Source organism: Rattus norvegicus, chromosome 1 (assembly GCF_036323735.1).
Source record: "Rattus norvegicus strain BN/NHsdMcwi chromosome 1, GRCr8, whole genome shotgun sequence".
Taxonomy (NCBI): Eukaryota; Metazoa; Chordata; class Mammalia; order Rodentia; family Muridae; genus Rattus; species Rattus norvegicus.
The window spans coordinates 182,587,353-182,610,416 of record NC_086019.1 but is presented as its reverse complement, the minus strand read 5'-3'; the positions used below and the strand labels follow the sequence as shown (position 1 = coordinate 182,610,416).

Here is a 23,064-nt window from a genome sequence, read left to right as displayed (position 1 = left end):
GGAGTGGGTGACATTTTGCATTCTCAGTAAAAACTGAAAGGGAGTATCTGGGAATGTTTTCTAATAGAAGGAAGTCACCCAAAAGAACTTTTGGGTCTGGCACCCATCTCAGGGAGGTAGGGCACCTTAAGGTGCTGCTGATGCTGACTCAAGGTCAATGCCACTCTGGCTGGTAGGGGCCCTCATGCTTACCATGGTCCTTGTGTCTGCACAGCCATGCCTCTGTGCCAAGTGCCACAAGTTGACAGAGAGTTGGTTCAGCTTGTTGTTACGAAGGTCCCCGTGGGCTAGGATGCTATTGAAGAAAGAGAGGCCCAGCAAGCTCTGTCGTTTCAGGGCCTGGAAGAGAGACGGGAGGATATAACCTTGTCCTGGCACACTGGTTGGGCTCAGTGCAGATGTTCTTGGTAGGGTGGTCATAGGCAACTTTGCCATGTGTTTGCTGAGCCCACCCACCACACCTGTAAAATATCAGTGAGCTCTACAACACACAGAGTGAGCAAGGACTGAGGCACCACAAGCACTGAGCTCTGTTTAGGCCCTGGCTGTCACCCTGGTTAGGAGAGCCCCAGCAGTCACTGGGTTGGAAGTGAAGCCTACTAGCAGTGAAACAGCTGTGCTTCAAGCACAAGTCAAGCCCAAAGATTCCTCATTGCTGTCAGCCATGGCTCAAGCAGATCCTGCGTTTACAAGATGCTGATTGCAAAGCATGGTGGTGCACATCTAACCCCAGCCTCAGGAGGAAGAGGCCAGAGGGTCAGGGGTTCCAAGTCATTTTCAACTCCAGAGGAAGTTCAAGACCAGACTGAGACATATGAGACACCATCTCTAAAAATCAAAGAACAAAGAATCTGCTGACACTCAACACCAGACCTTTCTGGAATCTTGCTTTGTTGGATGATCTGTGAGGTACCTCACCAAACACCCTTTGAACCATACACAACCAGCTTTGAATGGCAAAGACAATGGGGAAACAAAATAGTACTACAGTGTCTGTTCAGGTGAAAGGGCACAGAAAAAGTCTCGTGTACAGGTGGGCATCTGCTGTTTCAGGATGCCATGGAACCAGATGTCACTGGATGGTGGCCACTGCCATGCAGAGCTCTGAGGTCCCAGGCCCTTTGCTGTGTAGGCTTAGCAGTCCTGCCAAATAGTGCTCCCAGGGTCATGTGTGCCTGCTCTGCTCCATGCCAGCTAATGGGTACTGACTACTAAGCATATGCTAGTACTTTTGCTCCACACAGTTCACATCCCTGTGGCAGAACATTCATAGCCTATGCTGGACAGCCTTCTAGAACTGTTCTAACATTCTGTCCTCCGGTTACTTATACAGTAACCATGCAGGTGTTGCTGAAAGGGAAGTGCAGATGAAAATGAGGTATCTAAGTAGGCCCAATCTAGTGGTGGAGCTCTTCAAGGGCAGAGTAAAGGGTCTGGCAAGAGTCAGAGACACGCAGGGAAAGATGGAAAGAAAGGCCAGCAAGGACAAGGGTCAGCTGGATCCCCAATGCTCACAGAAAATGTGTGTGGTGACACACACTTGTAATTCCAGTGGGAGACAGGAGCATCTCTGGGGCTCATGGGTCAGCCAGCCAGCCCTGAGGTATTGATGAGCCTCAGTCAATGAAGATACCCATCTTCCAAAAAAAAAAAAAAAAAAAAAAAAAATGGCCGGCTCTTGAAGAATAACACTCAAATGTGACCTCCAGCCTCCATATGCATTTGTACACACATGCACAGGTGTGGAGGGGGAAGGAAGGCCTGGCAGAAAGAAGGAGCCCAAGATCCAGGAAAACGTAGTCAACAGCCAACAAGGAAATGTCCACAGACTACAGCTAGATGGATGGGGTTCTTCCCAGTGCTGTTACCCCTCCCCCCAGTAAGAATCAAATCACTTAACACCTTGACTTTGACCTCATGGAACAGACACCAGCCCAGCCAGTACTGACTTCTGACCCTGACATCGCCCCAACCACAGATGGGTGGTGACCGAAGCTGCTAGTCAGCAGTGGCCATTGGTTGGCAGGGCTGTGAAGCGCAAACCCACCCACCCTGTAGGCAAGCTTCCTGTTTGTTCAGGAAAGGTCAGAAGTAGGCTCGGAAGAAAGGCCTGAGCTCAGGCCGCCCAACTCCAGAACTCACTCTTGTCTGCTACCTGTTCTGTGCTCTGAGTGGTACCACAGTGGGAAGCCCTGAGCGACGTGAGAAGTGGGGCTGAGGAGCAGAGGTCTTGCTGTGGGTGCTCAGGCCTGGGGGAAGCAAAAGTAACATGGCAGGAAGAGCCACTGGCACCTCCTGGATGTGAGCTGCTGACTGGTCAGCTGTCTCTGGTCTCATGCCTGTCATCAGGCCAATCCAGGCTGCTTCCCTTTGACGCCCATTCCCCTCTGGTGCCTGAGGCAACAGAACGATTCCTTTCTCCTTCATTAGAGAATTAAGCTCAGAAAATTCAACTTCAAATATTAGAGTCTCCCCTGAGAGAGATCTTTCAACTACATTTCACTGCAGAGAACCAGGGTTTTAAGCAGTCATACCCCACAGACTAATTGGCTCTTCCTCCCTCATCAAACTCCCCAATAACATTTTATCCTAAAACACCCAATTTGGGTTTCCAATGCCACAGCCTATTATAAACGATATTACTTGATATATATCAGGGATGTGAGGCATGCTGGCAGACAGTAAAGACAGAAGGGCAACTGTGTTCAAGGGAAGCCAGATAGGGCCTCATACCCTCTAGGCTTCCTACAGGCTTTTAATTGGGGGGGGGGGGGTTCTTTTCCTGTGAGAGCTGTCATTTCCAGAAAGCTCCAGGGGCTTGGCACAAGTCCCAGCCCCCCACACCCAAACAATCTCTCCCAGTTCAAGATTAAAGCAGAACTCAACCGTTTATGTGGTGACTTTAACAATTTTGGAACCAGGGTGGTTCCCAGCATGAGGGTACGGGACAGACAGGGATATTTAAGTGCTGGGGTCCCAACAGCAGGAACCAGACCTCCACCTGGGTGGCAGCAGGTTGGGCAGCTTCGCCCTTATGTTACCCGCTGGAGAGCTGAAATGGGGCATTATGAAATGGAGGACAGCAGGTTCAGTTACAATCATGTCACTCTCTACGTCATCCATCTCTACCTCCCCTCCCTCGATATTTACTTTCATTTTTGTATAATTTTTATATACTTATTTACATATGGATATTTTCGCTAGGTGTTTGTATGTATACCAGAGGGTGTTGGATGGTTGTAAGCTACCACATGAGTGGTAGGGACCAAACCTGGGTCCTCTTGAAGAGTAAAAAGTGTTCTTAACTGCTAAGCCATCTCCACAGCCTGTCACTCATTCATACATCCATATATTCATTCATTGACATGGGGTCTCTCTTGTAGCCCCAGCTGTCCTAGAACTCAGCATGTAGACCAGGTCTGCCTTGAACTCATAGAGATCTGCCTGCCTCTGCCTCCCAAGTGCCGCATCCAGAACTAAAGGCAATGCAGCACCACACCTGGCTGGCCTCGATTTTTTTTTTTTTTTTAGTCACAACCTCATGTACTCTACGCTGATCTCAAACTCTCAGTGTAGGAAAGATCATCACCTTGAACTCTTGACCTTCCTGCTTCCATTCCCAAATGCTGGGATCACAGGTGTCCACACCACACTGTTTTATGCTATGCTGGGATTAAAACCAGGGCTGGGATTAAAACTAGGCTAGTACACTGAACACTGAACTATATCCCCAGATCACTGACTAAGACAACCAATGACCATCCTGTCTCAGCCTTCGAATGCTGGAATTGTAGGTATATGCCCAGCTTTTTTCTTTCTAATGATACATAATACTTAGGGAGAGAGATACAGATAGAGAGAGACAGAGACAGAGACGGAGAGAGACAGAGACAGAGATGGAGAGAGACAGAGACAGAGATGGAGAGAGCAGTGGGAGGAGGCAGGGAGAGAGCAAACAAAAACCTTGTAAGTTCAGAGCAGACTCATGGGTACCAGAGGTTGGAGTGAGCGGAAACTGGGTACTGAGGAACACTGTGCAGGCAGAAAACAGCCATGGCCAAGGGCCTAAAGTACTGAGAACAATGCAGTCTGATTCATTTCCCTTTCACAATGGACCACTTTGTGACTACCCTGCCCCGCGGTGGTACCCACCTCATCCTTGGCCAGGGTTTTCAGATGCTCCAGGATCTGAACCATCGCTGCCTCACACAGCTTGCTGTTCTCAGCCAGGAACCTGGAGTCTCCCCCGTACAGGCTGTCATTGGAGTCAACTGGGTAAAGAAACAGAAACAGCATGTCATATGGGATTGGCAGGTGGCTGGACAGCCAAGATGACCCACTCGATTTGGGACACTAAGGAAACATCTGGCCCAAGGCCAGCAGTGTGGGAGTCATCCCCTCACTGGCCATGCCTAGAGACAGCAATAATCACAGCGACCTTCTCAGCAGCTGCCAGGTACCATGACAAGCACTCTCTGTGTTACTGAAGGGTCCACAAAACCAGCACAAGAAAGGAATGGCAAGGACATCATCAGTGAGTGGGGAAACTGAGGCTCAGAAGCTAGCCTAGCTAAGATGTTAAGCTGGGTAGTCTGATTCCAAAGACCAAGCACTTATCCACTGCACCCAGCTGCCTGCCCTAGGACCATTAACCAACTGGCTAGCTTTATAGTTCTAGAAGGTTCTATTTATCCTAACAGGGAAGACACATGTTCAACAATCTTACCTAGATGTGCACCCTGACAGCTACACTAATGACCGAGATGCCCAACAGAACCAACAGGGGCAAAAGTGGGATCAATCCACTACTCTGACTGGATTTAAAGCCTTCCTCTCTCACTAAGACAGTATCTCACTCTATCGTTCAAGCTAGCCTGGAAATTACTCTGTAACCCAGGCTTCCCTTTAACTCCCGGCAATCCTCCTGGCTGAGTGCTAGAACAGGTGTGAGCCACCATGCCTAGCTCTTTGGCAAAACCTCTGCTTGGTCACCTCCTGTGACAGCCACAGCCTGGACAAAGACCAGTTTGGCTAAAGATGGCTTGAGTACAGCTTCTTCCCTTGCTCTCTCAGAGAGCATGGTCTCTGCTGGACAGGGTGGACACCAGGTAGTCTACAGTTGTCATCTGGGTTTTCACTTCAATGATGAATCTCGGGCAATCTGCTTATCCGTGGACAGCTCTGTGGCTTTGCCTGTGATGTCTGACCTCAATCCCTGCATGGGACCCAGAGCAGTTCAACTAGTCTCTACTGTGAACACTTGAGTTGTGTGTTTTCGTTTGTGCAGGGCTGGAGGCAGAATGTGCATGTCAGCAGAGCTCTAACACTACACTCTGATCCCCACTTCTGCAGATGTGCTGTGTGCATGCATTTGGAGGCCAGAGATAAAGCTCGAGTGTCATTTCTCAGGAGCTGCCTGGCTTATTTATTTATGATATATTTACTTATTTATTTATGATAGGGTCTCTCAGTGGCATGGAAATTACTCGTTAGTCTAGGCTGGCTGGCCGGTAGTCTCAGGGATCACCTGCATTCTAGAGGTCAGCATGCTTGAGTGGCACGTGCTTCACTAGCTGAGCCACCTCCCCTATCCTCCCTCTTCGGCTGCCTAGCACCAGCCTGAACAAACAAGCACACAGCCTCAGCCTTTCAGAGCTTGTTCCTCTCCTCCATGCTCACCCGGCTACTCCCATTTTCTCAGCTAATCCTTTAACTTCTTCCATCCTGATGCCCAACATGAATATACCCATGGCTGGGTATAGTGTTGTTAGGCCAAGTGTCTAGGTGACAGAAGAAGAGATCAGTGCCAGGAAGAGATAAGTGTGTGCCATCTGATAAGCCAAGTAGCCATGCCCAGGCCCGAGGGTGGGGGTGTAGAGCGGTAATCCAGTCAAGGAAGAAGTTAATAGGCTTTCATTTTCTCTGCTGGGATGACGTTGTGACTTCCTGGTACCCTTGTGTTATTACTATGTATCTCTAAGGAACAACTTGGGGAGGATCTTGTCTCACTCACTTCAGAGGGGACATTATCCATGAGAAACACAGAAGGGCCTTCAATTTGAACCTGTTGTACAAATGAAGAACAAAAGACAAGAGTCCATTTGCAGATGCAGTGGGGGCAGGGTGTGGATGGAGAGGGACAGTGCCATTCTGGGGTATGTCACAATCTCTCAGAGATTGCACAGAAACAGTCCCTGGATGTGGGCTACAGAAATGGGAAGATGTTCAAGAAACACTTTCCAAGGCCAAAGAGAGCCAGGCCTTGGAACTCTTAAGAAACCACTCTTTGGAACCTGGCATAAGTAGTGTGCACCTTTAATCAAAGAACTTGGGAGGCAGAGGCAGGACCCTGTTAATTCCAGACCAGCCTGATCTACATAGTAAGTTCCTATCTAAAAAGAAAAAGGAGTTCCCTTTAGGAGTTGAGACAATGACTCAATCAGTCCAGTGCCAGTCATGTAAGAATGAAGCCCACATTTGGCTCTCCATGTGAGAAATCCAGGTGTGGTTGCTCATGTCTATAACTGTAGTAAAGGACAAAGGAGACAGAACCCCCAAGCGCACACAGACGTATGTGTACACACACACACACACACACACACACACACACACTCAGAATGCTGGGCAGATGGCTCATGGCCCAGAACTTGCCTAGCACACATAAGGCCCAAAGTTCTATTTTCATCACCACAAAAAACTGAGCCTACAAATCTTCAGGCCTCTTCCTGGGGAGTCTAGATTGGGGATAGAAAGTGGCTCAGGAATACAGACGCTTGGATTAAGAGAGAGATCAACTGCCTAACATGTGTGAAGTCCCAGCACTGCATTAACTGAGCATGGTGATACATATGCCTGTAACCCGAGCACTGTGCGTATAGAGGGGGGAATATCAAGGGCTCAAGGTCTAGGGGCACAGAGGTAGCCAGAGCTACAGAGTGAGAAGAAACAAACAAAACAAGGTGAAGGTCATCTTCAGTTACAAAGTGAGTTTGAGGCCAGAGTACATGAGACCCTGGACAGAGATACAGCTCAGTGGGTAACGTGCTCACTGCACAAACATGAGGACCTGAGCCTATAACCCAAGTGCCTATGTAAAACCTAGACATAGCAGGTGTGCCTGTCACATGCACTGCAGGCTTGTGGTGGGCTTGCACAGACTGGCAAATCCTTGGAGCTCATTGCCAGCCTGATTAGCTAGGTTAGTGGGTGAGCTCCAGATTCAGTAGGAAGCCCTGGCTTCAAAATAAGGTGAAGTGTGGTTAAGAATGGCTCCCAGTGCCAAGCTCAGCCTCTACATGCACACACACACACACACACACACACACACACACACACACAAACGTGTCCATGTGCGCACAAACACAAGAAGAGGCGGTGAGACAGTCCCATTGCTGTCCATGAAATGGGGGCATGCTGAGGGCTGGTCGGGATGCTGCTACCTTTGTCTATGTGGTAAAGATAGGTGTCCTGGCTCATGGCAGACAGCAGGTGCAGGACAGAGGTGTAGATCCGAATTTTGTCGTCACTACTGTCCTCCCAGGTATAGTCCTGGATAACGTTGAGAAGTTCTCGAACCAGAAATAGGACTCCGTGTTCTGGATGATCCTGGTGGAGAGAAGAAAAAAAATGACAGATAAGCCCAGCAGATCAGCTGAAGCACCCATGAACCCAGCGGTTCCCTTAGCCAGGTGCTGAGATCACAACACCTGTTGCTTCATCAGAGCAGGGCCACGCATGAACCCAGGCAGACAGCATGAGACGAGATGCAGCTTGCCCACTGACCACACATTTCAGGTTGGGGGCATGAGCAACTGCCTCACTTTTGGGTCCAGAAAGAACAACAGGGCCCAATGGCCCGTGCTTCCATGATTATTCCTTTATTTTTCATGTGCAGTTACAAGAAGATATGGAGGGTCCTCGGAAGATAACACGGCAGAAGCCACTGCACTGACTTTAAGTACAGCCCACTCCCGAGGTTGCTCACCAACAGCAAGGCTGATTTGGGCTCCTTCTATGAGAGGGGAAGCCCAAGGGGCCACACAAAGTTAGAGAGAAGTGTGTTTCTCAGACACCACAGAATCTTTCCAAAACGGGTTGTAGTGCAAAAAGGTGGGCAGTTTCAAATGCCATTCCCAAGGTGGCTCTCCTGCTGAAACTACCTAATCCTTACTTTCAGGAAAAGAATGCCCAGCTGGCCCCACCAACCCGAGTCACAGCACTGGGTCCTAGCAGGAAACACTCAAACAGGTTAAGAAAAGAAGCAAAGGAGAATTATTTGCACAGCTGGGGCCAACATGAAGCTAGGCGACAGGCCCGGTGCCAGGAGGATGCCATTATTAGCCCAAGCTGGAAGAGTAAGGGGCGGGCAGGGGCACTGTTGAGACCTGAAAACCTGTAGCTGGAGGATGCCTACCAGGAGATGTAGCCTTGCATGGAGGGGCGTGGCCACTGGCAAAGCATGGCTAAGGATCAATCGTGAGGTGACAGGCACTGAGCATGGGCGTCCTCATGCACTCTGGTCTGCAGACTGTGTCTCCTGTTGGCTGGACAGACTGGAAGCCAGAAGAGTCTCCAGAAGCCACTCCCCCTAGCACTGACTAAAGTGTGCAAAATAATCTGGCACTTCACAACTGAACAGTAAAGAACACTCCTGGTACAAGTCCCAGTCCAGTATCAGTTAAAATGGTGACAGCTTTGCCAATCAAGAACATGCTCTTCCATGTCTAGGAAGCCATTCTCCCTGAAAATTACATTTATTTACGTGTGTGTGTGTGTGTGTGTGTGTGTGTGTGTGTGTGTGTGTGTGTGTGTATACATAGGCGGGTGCACACGTCAAGCGGATGCTTGTAGATGTGCTCATGGAAGCCAGATATTAGAATTCAGTTGTTCTCTTCAGTTGCTCTCCACCTTATGATTTGAGACAGGCTCTCACTGAACCTGGAGCTCACCAATTGGCTCGTCTAAGTGGCCAGCAAGTCCCAGGATCTTCGCACCCCCATTCTCCCAGTACTAGGCACAGTCTGCCACCAGGTTTAGCTTTTCACGTGAATGCTGGGATCAAGACTCAGCTCCACGTGTTTATGTGTCATCAGCCAGGTCTCACAGACAGGAGTGGACCACAGAGGGAAAGAGCTTCAACTCACCATCACCAGCCCCATCTCACAGACAGGAGTGGGCCACAAAAGGTGAGTGGCTTTAGCTCATACTTCGGACACAGAGGGGACTTTGATTAGAGCACTGGCAACCTGTCTCCTGTTGGCTCCCCCTCTTGGATGAACTAGACATGTCTATGTGTGTGGGAAGATGTGCATGGGGTAGCTATTTAGAGCAAATGCACAGGCTGTCCTGCAGCTGCAGAGGGCAGTCCAGCCAGCAGTGGCCTGATGTAAGACGACTGTATCTGCACTGACACTGCCCAGGGTAAGGATTTGGGCAGAGAAGCCCGAGATGTGCGGAAGCCTTTCATATCCATGGGAACTGTTCCTACTGTATCAGCGAGAGGATGCACGATGCTCAGACACCCAAACAATGTGAGCTGTGGACATCTGAGCCACCCAGGCGAGGCTGCCTGCCCCAGCCCCAGCTGGAGCTCACCGCTGCCTTCCTCTGCTTGCAGCTGTTGCTAACTAGGCTATTTTGTTCGGTTACGTGGATACTAAAATATAGCTTTTTAATTTAAGGATCTGCCTTGAGAATAGATCACAGTCTGGATATTCCAGCAGCTTCCTGTAAGCACTTGTGTTCCCACCCTGTGAGAGAACAATGAACACACTTTCAGAGAGGTGGGGCCGTCAGCAACAGAATTTGGGGAATGGTTTGAAGTGAACACTTTTGCAAGCTTCAGCTCATAACCAAAAAGGTGACAGATTATGTCCATGGTACTGCACAAGAATTCCGTGTACTTTCTGTGTTTTAGTGACTGAGACATTTTTTTTTTTTTTTTGGTTCTTTTTTTCGGAGCTGGGGACCAAACCCAGGGCCTGCGTTCCTAGGCAAGCGCTCTACCACTGAGCTAAATCCCCAACCCCTGACATCGGAGTGACCCCTTAATATAGGAGTGAGGACACTCCGATAGCTGAAGTCAGGCACAGGTAGATTATTTTTCTTTTTGATCCAGTGTCTGGCCTGAACTTATTATACAGCTAAGGGTGACTCTTGGCCTTCTGATTCTCCTGCCTCTCCTTCCTGAATGCTGGAATTACATGCATGTACTACTGTTTCAGGATGTCTGTGGTACTGAGGATAGAAGCCACGGTTTTGTGTATGGTAGACAGGAAAGCACTGTGCCAACAACTGAGCCCCCCTCAGCCCAGTATCCTTTTAAAGCAACACAGTGGTTTCAGTTTGTGTTTAATATTGAACTAGTAACTTTGTTTTGTTTTTTTGTGTGAGGTGTATGTATTGTGTATGTACGTACAAATATATATGCTAATGTATATGTGTGGACACCAGAGGTCAGCATCAAGTGTCTTCCTTGGCCACTCTCTACCTTGTTTTGTTTTGTTTTGTTTTGTTTTGTTTTGTTTTGTTTTGTTTTGTTTGAGACAGGGTCTTACATAAAACCTGGACCTCACCTATTTGGCCAGACTGGCTGGCCAGTGAGAGCCAGTAATTCTCCTATCTCTGCCCTCAGCCTTCTCCTCCTTTTTGAGACAATTTCATGGTTTTGATTCCACTATGAAGCAGAGGTGTATAGACTGGGGTTTCAATCTAGTTTGTAGAGTGCTTGCCTATAAGCTATGCCTTGAACTCTTTCTTTCTTTCTTTCTTTCTTTCTTTCTTTCTTTCTTACTTTCTTTCTTTCTTTCTTCTTCCTTCCTTCCTTTCTGTTGTTATTGTTGTTGTTGTTGTGTAACCCTGGCTGTTCTAGAACTCACTCTGTAGACCAGGCTGGCCTGGACTTTACAGAGATCCACCTGCTTCTGCCTCATGAGTGTTGGATTAAAAGCATGTGCCACCACCTCCCTGCAACCTTGAACTCTTGATCCTCTTGCCTTTTTCCCACAGACTATAGGCACGTACAACCTAACCTGGCTTTATGTGGTATAGGTGATTGAAGCCAGGCTTCATGCATGCTAAGCAAACACTCTACAAACTAAACTGAAACCCCACTCCACACATGAATTTTTAATTTTTCCTCTTCCTCCTCTTTTCCCACTCCATGTCTGTGCGTCTGTACATGGTACATGGCATGTTAGGGTGTGCAGGTGTGCATACCCTGCTTGGGAATGCAGAGGAGGCCAGAGCAGGACGGACGTTTCTACACTGCTCTCTGACCTATGCTGCCTTGGCAATCCATCTCTCAAAGCTGCCTGTTTGGGCTAGGCTAGTGGGCCAGAGCGCCTGTCTGCACTCCCCAGTCTGGGATTATAGGCGTGCTCGGCCTGCCATGCTTTTTCCACGGGTGCTGGGAAATCAAGCTTAGGTCCTCATGCCTGTAGAGCAAGGGTATTATCACTGAGCCATCTTCTCATGCTGTTTTTGTTTGTTTGGTTGGTTGGTTTTTTAGAAGAAAAAGGTGTCCTTGATCCTTGGCCAGCCTCCCTCCTAGACAGAGCAACTCAGTGCCAGTGAGGTGGTTTCCAAGAAGAAGCCAGAAGGTGAGTCCTCCCTCCCTCCCACTGACCTGAAAAAGGGCCTAACACTTTGGAGTCCCCACTCTCAGGAATCCCTACTTCAGCACAGTTCCTGGGGGAAGGACTACCCAAGAAGTGATGCTGGTCTCAGAAAGCTGAGCTTCAGGCAGCAAAGAGGGAAACAGTAAATCTTCGAGTCCTGGCAAGGTCACTTATGGCTGATGACCTTTCACCTCTCTGTGGATTACCGTCTACTTCCATTCAATGTTTTCTGTTTTTTTGTTTTATTTTAAAGATTTATTTTATGTATATGAGTACACTGTTGCTGTCTTCAGACACACTAGAAGAGGACACGGGTTACCATTACAGATGGTTGTGAGCCACCATGTGGTTGCTGGGAATTGAACTCAGGATTCTGGAAGAGCAATCAGTGCTCATAACTGCAGAGCCCTCTCTCCAGCCCTGGTTCAATGTTTTGAGTGCATATTTATGAACCGCTGGCTGGTTCTTCATAAGAAGGACATGATTAAGTGAATGTAAGCAAGGGCTGGGTACAAAAGAGCCAGAACACTAATGGGCTGGGAGCACAGCAGGAAGAGGGGCCCCTGGGGTGGGAAGGTGGGACAGAGTAAGAGAGAGCCTCAGCACACAGGAGGCTGCCAGAGCAGGTGCCTGTGTGTCCTCACTGCCCAGGGCAGGTCTGCATGGCCTCAGGAATCCCAGTGGCACTGGTGTGCACAGCTTCCTATCTTCCCTTTAGGCCTTCATTTACACAGCATTCCCTGCCTTGAGGCCTTCTCCTCTCACCTTGCACCAAGAGCTTATTTTCCTTCTAATCTCAGCTGAAAGCTACCTTCTTGGGCATGGCTTCTCTAACTGCCTGGGAGTTCATCTGGCCTTTGCTTTTCAGGTAGAACCTCCCACCATCCTCACAAAGCCAACCAGCAGTAACCTGGAGTCCTCCTTGGTGACGTGTGTGTGTGTGTGTGTGTGTGTGTGTGTGTGTGTGTGTGTGTGTGTGTGTGTGCGCGCGCGCGCGCGTGCGCACGCGTGTGTGTCCCCAGCAACTCCTAAAACCACAAAGTACCCAACCCCTACAAGTGAGGCTCTAAAATGTCCCTGCAGTGTCTGGCCCTTCTTACAGATGGAGTTAGTTGTGTTTAATATTAAGCCTGGCTTCCTCAATTCCCAGATTAGAGATAGTCATGGACTAGGATGAAGGAAAGGGAAGGGTGAAGTGGAACACGGACATCTTGCTGTCTCTGTAGTTGCTTTAAACGAAGGCAAGAAATTGTATCTCCCCACTGCAGCCTCAGTGATCAGAGAGCAGGTCCTAACATTTCTAGTTCCTACAAATCCCAACACAAACTTAGAGCTCTGAAACCATGGCGCTGACATTGCTGTGCCAGTTCTACTTCCTGCCAAAGTTTGCTGATGTGACTGCTCCACTGAATGGAGACAGCAGCTATGGACAGCAGTGAGGCATAGGGAATAACCTGGGACTCCACTTGGCGGGGACTATACACACACCCCTCCTAACAACACACTTAGCAACCCTGCTGACAACCTAGAACAAGGCTCCCCGCAACCCCCAGCCTGCATGCATATCCCAGTCCAAACAATGAAATACAACAGTCTCTCATCCCCTGAAAACCATCCAACTCCCCTTTTGTTTCTATCCAGGAAGGGAAGGTAGAGAGCCATCAAGCCCAAGCTTGCTTAGTTGCATGCCAAGTAAGACAAACTGTCCCCGAAGTGAACTTTCAGGAAAAATGTCCTATTAACTTTCTTCTGACCATACATATCAAATATGCATACAATTAAAATATGATGCATTCTGGGAATGGACATGCACATGAGCAAAATTTACACAATCCAAGCCTATCGATCAAACCTGAGAGCAACCCACTATATATCCTTGAACAACTGGACTCCTTCTCTTGAGCCCCATATAATACCAAGGGAACCAAGATGGCCCCTGTGCGCCATTCGGCTTGCTGTAGCTACTACATGAACTACCAGCACTATCCAGGTTCTGGGGGAGATACTAGCATATCAGTGTCTATGGAAATACTGCTATTATGGCCAAGGTGTGGGAACCACCTACTGTTTCTGCAGATGAACACATAGAAAAAGGAAGTCTATGCACACTGTGGAAGGTAGGGAACCTTCAACAGTAAAGCCTGACTATGCACACAGTGGAAGGTAGAGAACCTTCAACAGTAAAGTCTGACTACGCACACAGTGGAAGGTAGAGAACCTTCAACAGTAAAGCCTGACTACGTACACAGTGGAAGGTAGGGAACCTTCAACAGTAAAGCCTGACTATGCACACAGTGGAAGGTAGGGAACCTTCAACAGTAAAGCCTGACTATGCACACAGTGGAAGGTAGGGAACCTTCAACAGTAAAGCCTGACTATGCACACAGTGGAAGGTAGGGAACCTTCAACAGTAAAGTCTGTAGGACTTTATGTAGGACAAAATGAGTGAAGCTTAAGAACTCACGCTATTTGAAACAGACCAGTCACAAGAACAAGCACTGCCTGGTTTCATTTAGAGAAATTTAAAACTAATTAGTGCCTCCAGGGGTGAATGGCTGTTACAAAGGGTGAGAAGAAGAATGGGGAGTTAGGGACCAACAGGCCTAAATTTCCAGTTAAGCAAATGAAACACGCCCAAGATCTACTGGACACCATTTTATGTAAAGTCAGTGACTATGCAGCCCTTCTGAAAGCTTACTTAAAAGTAGAGCTCATGTTTCATGTTGCTACCACAGTAAAATCAAACTCTAAAACAGTAGCCCCTTCCCAACATACACAAAACCCAGCAAAGCCGTCACACAAGAGGGAACCAATCTAAACAAGGTGAACATGGGAGGGGAGTCTTTTTCATGCAGAATCCCATCATGGCGTGTGGCTCATGGATGGGTGGCTCATCTGGCCTTGGCTTCTAGATGTAACCTCCCTCTTAACCCTCGGAGGCTACACTCCAGTCATGCTACGGAGCACACAATCCTCTTGACACTACTTTTTCTTACACCTACATATATGATAAAGTTTAACTTACAAACCAGGTACAGTAAGTTTCTTAGTTCCTTTCCTGTTGCTGTGATTAAAAATGCCCTTACAAAAATGACTTAAGGGAGAACTGGGTTTATTTGGCTATAAGTCCACATTGGGGGGAAAGCAGCAGAAACTTGAAGCAGGTGGTCACATCACATCCACAGTCAGAAGCAGAGAGCAATGCATTAATGCACTCTGGTGCTTGGCTCAGACTCTCTCCTGAGGATTTGTTACTGGTGCCACCTACAATAGCCAGGCCTTCCCACCTCCATTAAAGTAATTAGGATAATTTCCCAAGACATGTCCACAGCCAACCTGATCTAGACAATCCTTCGTTAGACTACCTTCCCAGGTGATTCTAGGCTATGTCAAGTTGACAAGACTAACAATAACTAATCGTAAACTAGAATAAGTTTAACAGCAGCTGTAACAAAAGTTAAGCTGTTTTTCTTTCCTAATTAAGTTGAAAACTTCTACCTTTTCACAGAATGGATCCACTGTAACTAGTCTTTTTCCAATTCTATTTTCAATGATGGTTCTTAATGCTTTAACCTCCTTTTTAGCCCAATGCCCACCAGAGGTAATGGAAAAGAAAGGATATAGGGAAGTGGACCTGTTTAGAAAGGCTCTTTGGAGCAACTCCTGTCTGTGTAGTCTGGAAATTGGCAGTTCTGTTCCTAGGTTAGCAGGCAGCAGCAACTTGATCCATTCACATATACTTCACGGATACACCAGTAGTCCAGTTCAATAGAGTCAGGTTAGCAACAGAGGTGACATGACCTAGCAGAGACAGCCAGGTCTCAGTCTTGGCTTGAGTCAGCAGGAGGGACCAGCAGGAAAGGTTCTTGGCTGTATTTCTCAAGGAAGCAAAGACTCGAGACCCATAAGCGTTGCACAGCTAGCTGTACCAGGAAGCCAAGCTCTGTCTCCATCACTCTGTGGAGTCCTATTTATCCCTCCAAACATCACATGTCCTCCATGTGCCTTGCCTCAGCATGTGCATCCAATCAGCCTGAGCCCAAGGAAGCAGCAAGAAACTGTAGCACACCACCATATCTTTTTTGGGGTGCATTTCTCTCTATGGAGTCCTGACTAATGACCAATACATGGGTGTCGTTAGCAAAGAATCCTTCATCATGTGCTCTTCCACATGCTTGCTTTAGCAGAGCATCCTCTTTCCTATGTCTGCTTCAACGGAACGTTCTTTCTTGTGTTTGCCTGAGAAAATACATCTGACGACTGACTTTTCAAAGAACCCTCAACCTTCTACTTCAACTACTCAAGGGCTTCTCTTTGGCAGATAGTATATAGAATGCAGAATAGCAGATGCTTAAACAGTACATTACTATTCCTGACTATTCCTGTACAATTACTATTACTATTAGTATAGTATAGTATAGTATAGAATAGATAGTATAGTATAGATAGTATAGTATAGATAGTATAGTATTAGTATATATATAGTATAGATAGTATAGTATTAGTATATATAGTATAGATAGTATAATATAGTATAGATAGTATGGTATAGTATAGTATAGTATAGATAGTATAGTATAGATAGTATAGTACAGTATAGATAGTATAGTATAGATAGTATGGTATAGTATAGTATAGATAGTATAGTACAGTATAGATAGTATAGTATAGATAATAGAGTATTAGTATATATAGTATAGATAGTATAGTATAGATAGTATAGTATTAGTATATATAGTATAGATAGTATAGTATAGATAGTATAGTACAGTATATATAGTATAGATAGTATAGTATAGTATTAGTATATATAGTATAGACAGTATAGTATAGATAGTATGGTATAGTATAGTATAGATAGTATAGATAGTATAGTACAGTATAGTATACCATTAGTATAGAATTAGTATAGTATTAGTGTAGTATAGATAGTATAGTATAGTGTTAGTATAGTATTAGTATAGTATAGATAGTAGAGTATAGTATAGATAGTAGAGTATAGTATAGTATAGTATAGTATAGATAGTATAGTATAGTATAGATAGTATAGTATAGTATAGTATAGTATAGCAAAACATTACTATTACTTTGGGCACTGAGGTAAAAGCAGTGTGCACTCACTGACAGACAGGCAATCTGAGAGTGATAAGAACAGGTAGCACACACACAGGGTGTGTGCACAAAGACTCACATCCCAGACGGGGTGACATGTCAACACACCATGCAGAAAGGCACATAGTTGAAAACATACACATTTCTGGAACTTTCTATTTGATATATTAGACAGAGGTTGGATGCTGGACACTGAAAACAGAATGTAGAATAATAGGTGAGAGGTTCCTCTGTCCTAATGCTACCTCTCCTGAGGAGAAATGAAAAGCTGCTAACCCCTGATGGTGCTGAGTGAACGAAGAATATGGCAGACTCTGTGGGCTCACATCATGTGTGAAGACCCTGGAGGAGGCAAATCCTGCTCTGCTCCAACTACCTGCACAGCCCCAGGCGTGGCCTTTTTGGTCCTAGGTGTCTCTATGACTGAAACCGATTCATTAATTCCTACCTTTCAGGGTTTGGGGAGGATTCTCAGGGGCTATGTAAGAGCCCATGAAGGGCTTTCGCACAGCACCAAATAAATGCATGTTCCTGGCGTCAAAACCGGGAGATAGTTCAGTAGGTAAAGTGTTTGTTACACAAGCATGAGGCTCTGAGTTACATCGCTAACACAGAAAGGCCAGGGACAATGGGTACCTTTACCTGTACAGTTCTGGGGATGAGAGACAGACAGATCACTGGGCTTGCTGGCCAACCATTCTATCCTAACTTATGAACTCCAGACTCATTGTGAGAACTCGTCTCAAGAACTGAGACAACAAGGAAGAAAAACAAGGAAGATACTGATGTTGACCTCTGACCTCTAACCTCCACATGCTCCCTCAGTCCTCAGATTGCAGTTACTCTTCATTGCCTGGAACCCACCAAAGTGCAGTCTTTGACACCAGGAGAAGCATCAAAGTCCTTCTCATAGCAGGAAGTGCTTTCTCCATACCCAAGTGCCAGGCTGGCATCAGGAATGAGTTTTTAAATGTATCTTCAGATACCCAGGGGAGCTAGGGAGGAAGATGCACACCCTGTGTGCTTGGGGCAGCTGCTCCCAGTTCTAGCTACCTGAACTATATTACAGAATACCAGTGTGAATGGCAGGAGCCTATTCCTCAAGGGAAGCCACAAACCCGTGTTTGCTTTAACTTTTTTTTTTTTTTTTTTTTTTGTGGAAAACTTACCCCAAGTGCTTTCCATCGTCCTAGAGGAAGCAAGTGTGGCAGTGGGCTGGATTCTGCCCTCTGGGTACCAGCATGTAACCCCAGGGACGGAGGCTCTGGCTTACAGCATGCTTCCTTTCATAAGTATGATTTCATTCAACCCTCACAGAAGTCCTTCAAGGTAGGCACTTCCATGACAGGTAAGACTTGGAGAAATTACAAAACCACCTCCAAGGCCCCATAGCGATGAGGTCACTGGGTCAGGACTAACTCTGAGGGGAAGGCTTTCAGCACGTGGGAAGCTTGTGTGCAGGTGGTAAAGCACCTCAACAAATCACCAAGCAACAGTCAACAGCAAGTGCCTTACTAGAAACCTGGGTTTTTCCTCGGCGCGACTTACACGGCAAATAACCAGGTTACACAGACAGAAGCGCGGTGATCAAGTGTCCAGGGAAAGGACTCTGGGAGCCCCTGCAGCTCTTCCACTTGTCATCAGAATGCTGCCTACCACAAAGGACAACCAAAGCCTCACCCAGAGCAGGCCTGTGGCTGGGCCTCCTGGTTCCCCTCTGAGAACTTGGAATCTGAACACAGAGAGTCCAGTGCTGAGTCATTTTTTGTTTTCTCAGCTTGATGCGGATACATAATCCACCATTCAGGGAACAATACACCATTCAGGTCACACAATCCAATGACTGTTCCTGTATTCAGAGTTGTGTGGCTGTCACCGCAATCGACTGAAGAGTATTTCATCACCCCTAAAGGAACCTGGGACCCAGGAAGTGCTGAGTCACTACACAGCCCAAACTTGACACTTCTTCAGGTCTAGTCCTGGGAGTGGCCCCTCCTGAACCGCTGAGGGCAGTGACCTCCAAAGGGCCAGTTTCAACCTACTGAGAGAGGCATCCAAGGGTAAATTCTAGGAATGTGCATTTAACAGGGTGACCCTGGCGCATAGCTATCTCAAGGAAGGGTTTCTGGGGTGTTGTTTTGATATTTGCTTTGTGGTTTTAGTTTTTGCCAGGTGAAGCCTATGTGTTCCTGGGGCTGTTATGTATAAATCGGCAAATAAGACACCCGAGGCTTCAAGGAAACACAACATGGCGATGCAATCCTGAGGTTACTTCCCAGTGCTTTTGTGAAAACCCATGCATGGACTCTCTGTGGGGAGAGCTACCATGGTGCTCTCTTAAGAAAGTGAGGACAGTGCAGCCTGAACGCTCTTTCAGAAGCAAAGTGGGGAGCTGGTGTGTTGGTGGAGAGGACTGCAGCGGGCCTCATGGGAGGACTGCAGTAAGGCAGTGTGCTGCATGGGAGGACTGCAGTGTGCTGCATGGGGGACTGCAGTAAGGCAGTGTGATGCATGGAGGACTGCAGTAAGGTGGTGTGCTGCATGGGAGGGCTGCAGTAAGGCAGTGTGCTGCATGGGGGACTGCAGTAAGGCAGTGTGCTGCATGGGAGGACTTCAGTAAGGCAGTATGCTGCATGGGAAGACTGCAGTAAGGCAGTGTGCTGCATGGGAGGACTGCAGTAAGGCGGTGTGCTGCATGGAGGACTGCAGTAAGGTGGTGTGCTGTATGGAGGACTGCAGTAAGGTGGTGTGATGCATGGAGGACTGCAGTAAGGTGGTGTGCTGCATGGGAGGGCTGCAGTAAGGCAGTGTGATGTATGGAGGACTGCAGTAAGGTGGTGTGCTGCATGGAGGACTGCAGTAAGGTGGTGTGCTGCATGGAGGACTGCAGTAAGGTGGTGTGATGCATGGAGGACTGCAGTAAGGTGGTGTGCTGCATGGGAGGGCTGCAGTAAGGCGGTGTGATGCATGGAGGACTGCAGTAAGGCAGTGTGCTGCATGGGAGGACTGCAGTAAGGCGGTGTGCTGCATGGGAGGGCTGCAGTAAGGCAGTGTGCTGCATGGGGGGACTGCAGTAAGGCAGTGTGCTGCATGGGAGGACTGCAGTAAGGCAGTATGCTGCATGGGAAGACTGCAGTAAGGCAGTGTGCTGCATGGGAGGACTGCAGTAAGGCGGTGTGCTGCATGGAGGACTGCAGTAAGGTGGTGTGCTGCATGGAGGACTGCAGTAAGGTGGTGTGATGCATGGAGGACTGCAGTAAGGTGGTGTGCTGCATGGGAGGGCTGCAGTAAGGCGGTGTGGTGTATGGAGGACTGCAGTAAGGTGGTGTGCTGCATGGAGGACTGCAGTAAGGTGGTGTGCTGCATGGAGGACTGCAGTAAGGTGGTGTGATGCATGGAGGACTGCAGTAAGGTGGTGTGCTGCATGGGAGGGCTGCAGTAAGGCAGTGTGATGCATGGAGGACTGCAGTAAGGCAGTGTGCTGCATGGGAGGACTGCAGTAAGGCGGTGTGCTGCATGGGAGGACTGCAGTGTGCTGCATGGGGGACTGCAGTAAGGCAGTGTGATGCATGGGAGGACTGCAGTAAGGCAGTGTGATGCATGGGGGACTGCAGTAAGGCGGTGTGATGCATGGGGGACTGCAGTAAGGTGGTGTACTGCATGGAGGACTGCAGTAAGGCAGTGTGCTGCATGGGAGGACTGTGGTAAGAGAATCTTGAGTTCCAGAATGGTCTCACCTACACAGTGAGACTCTTGGATAAAAGAAACAAAACCAAAAGACTGCTCACAAGATATGAGATGAGACAAATGAAACGGGAACGGGAAAGAAGAGGGAGGTAAGGAGAAGGGGCAGGTGGTCGGGAACAAAAAGAAAAGAAAAAGAAATAGCCTTTGCACCTGAACTGTAGTGGCAGAATACCTGTCTGTGTCTCTCGGCGACAAAGCCCCAGCTACTGCTATGACCACCAAGACTTTGCATGCAGCTCACAGTGCACCCAGACACTTGGGAAAACAGAAGTGCCATTTTGTTTCGCCATCCAAACTGTGTCAGGAAACAGGTCCAAGACCAGGCTGAGAACCCCAGCTATGGGAAGCCTCCAGGAATTCCTTCTGCAGGATCCCCAAAGGGCCCTAGGAATGACTACTCATCTCTCACAGGCACAAGGAGTCCAGTATCTACTGTCTCCTGTTCCAAGAGCTTCGCTGTATGGCTACACTCTGTGCCTTCACCCGATCCTCGCCAGAACATGAGGAGCTGGCACAAGATCACCCTCATTTTTTGTGGACAGGACACACACATAGGTAACTGCCAGCCCTGCAAAGCCAGGGGTAGAAAGAGCTTGAACCCATTGTCACCACCATTGTCCAAGGTCACTATACCTTTGTCTTGGCAGTGCAGAGTAACAGAGCACTGAATATTAGTGCCTCCTCCAAACCAGATACACAAGCTGAAACCATCACCCCAATTAGATGACATAATGGTTACATCATTGGTTAATCTTAGACCTTGAATCAGCTAAAAGACACCTGGTTGAAAATAACCAAGAGTTGGCACAGCAGTTAAGAGCACTGGCTGTTCTTGCAGATGGACCCAAGTTTAGACCCCAGCCCTATAAGGTGGTTCAAAACTGTCTGAGAACCTACCGGCACGATCAATAGGGTAGAGAAGAAATTGCACAGGAATTCCAGGAGGAAGGGTTCTGATGGCCGCAGCTTCCCATCAATGCTTATCGACTTTGGGACTTCCGGAACAAGGCTGATGGCGGCTTTGAAAAAAGCATCAGCTGCAAGGCAAGACCGGAGATAAGTGTTCAGAAAAGTTGAAGGCTGGCCCTTTCCTTATCCTGCTGGGGATCAGACAACCTGAGGGTACAGTTTAGTCAAGGGGCCCAGCAGGAGGCTCTTCAATCCACCATGGATGAGGAGTTGACTACAGAGCAACCAGGAAACACTATGGCTAACCAGACTTAGACTGAAGAACTAGAACAGAGGGGAGACTCTTGTGGACAGCCTAGAAAATGGACGAAGGAGACAGACGAACCCGTGAAGTGTCTGCTGACCAAGCACAGGGCTTGAGTTTGCTGCCCAGTGCCCATACAGAAGCAGAGTGCAGCACAGTATGTCTGTAATCCCTGAACTAGGAAGGCAAAAGGAGGAGGATCCCTGGGGCCTGATGACTAGCCAGTGTAGCCAATCAGTGAGCTCCAAGTCCAGGGAGAGCCTCAGCTCAAACAAACAAACAAACAAACAAACAAATAAACAAAAGGCAGCAGGTGGTGAAAGACACTAGACATAAACTTCTGGCCTCCACACACATGCTCCAAAGTAGGTGCATATGCACACATGTGCACACACACCCATGAATTTGTATACAACACACACATACACACACACCTGAGATAGGGGCTACACTGGTTTGAATCAATGAGTCCTTATGTCCACAGGTGAGGGAAGGCTGTCACCCTAATTTCAAACCTGGGAAATTAGGTGTGACGTGGGGCAGGACGCATTTCACTCCTGTATAGGTGGAAAAGTCTTGAGTGGCTGGAAGAGCTATTGCTTGGAGTCTGGTCTGAGTCTCTTGTAGCACAAAGAAACAACCGCTGAGCTAGGCACTGTGGCACAAACCTATAACCCTATACGCAAAAGGGTGAGGCTGGAGGATAAGTGCTGTGGTGCAAGCCTGAAATCAGGCAGGGCTGAGTCCAGGGCATCTTGGGCTACACAGGAATATTGTACTGGAAAAATAAGCCAATACACACTGACTTATCTGAAGGAATGAATGCGTGCAACACACATGTATGTGCACACACACACATACACACACACGCACAAGCACACGCATGCATGTATGCATGCAAGCACACACAAAGCTCTAGGGAGTTCTAACCAAGTACCATTTCCAGAGAATTATTTGAAAAGTAGAGATATTTAAAAGAGATATGAAATAACCTGTAAAACAAGAGGACTTCCAAAGCTGGGAGAAAGGAAGGAGGAGAGGGGGGGAAGCGGGAGAACCAGAGCCCGGGGGAAGGTAGAGAGGGAAGTTCTTTGTAGACCTGCCAAAGTATTGACCGTGATAAAAACCCTCAAGGCAAGCACTGGCCTGAGAAATCAACCCTTCCACTGCTCAGCCACATCAAACAGGTTCACAGACCAGGTTGTTTTCTGCCAGAAAAAGACTTCTAATGACATGCAAGAATGCCGCAGCAGGGTGCAGAACCCTGGGTTAAAGCAGGAACCCCAACTGCATGCCAGAGGGGCTGGCTTGATGGCAGATGTTGGCTTCCCAAGGAACAAAGGGCTGTGGTTAACAAGAAAATCATGGGCCTGA

At 47.8% G+C, this 23,064-nt stretch overlaps 1 protein-coding gene and 1 pseudogene across 3 annotated transcripts in view; both read right to left on the bottom strand.

Moving 5' to 3' along the window:
* Positions 1-23,064, bottom strand: part of Vps35l (VPS35 endosomal protein sorting factor like) — a 103,446-nt gene that overhangs the window by 605 nt on the left and 79,777 nt on the right. For all 3 annotated transcript variants that reach the window (NM_001399656.1, NM_001017463.2, XM_017589391.3), the window contains 4 exons: positions 21,375-21,514; positions 7,440-7,605; positions 4,153-4,271; positions 193-339 (listed from right to left, as the gene is read on the bottom strand). In NM_001399656.1, the coding sequence (NP_001386585.1) occupies positions 193-339; positions 4,153-4,271; positions 7,440-7,605; positions 21,375-21,514 (572 nt within the window). The remainder of the gene's footprint in view (positions 1-192; positions 340-4,152; positions 4,272-7,439; positions 7,606-21,374; positions 21,515-23,064) is intronic.
* LOC120100364 (small nucleolar RNA SNORA24) lies at positions 8,643-8,757 on the bottom strand (annotated as a pseudogene).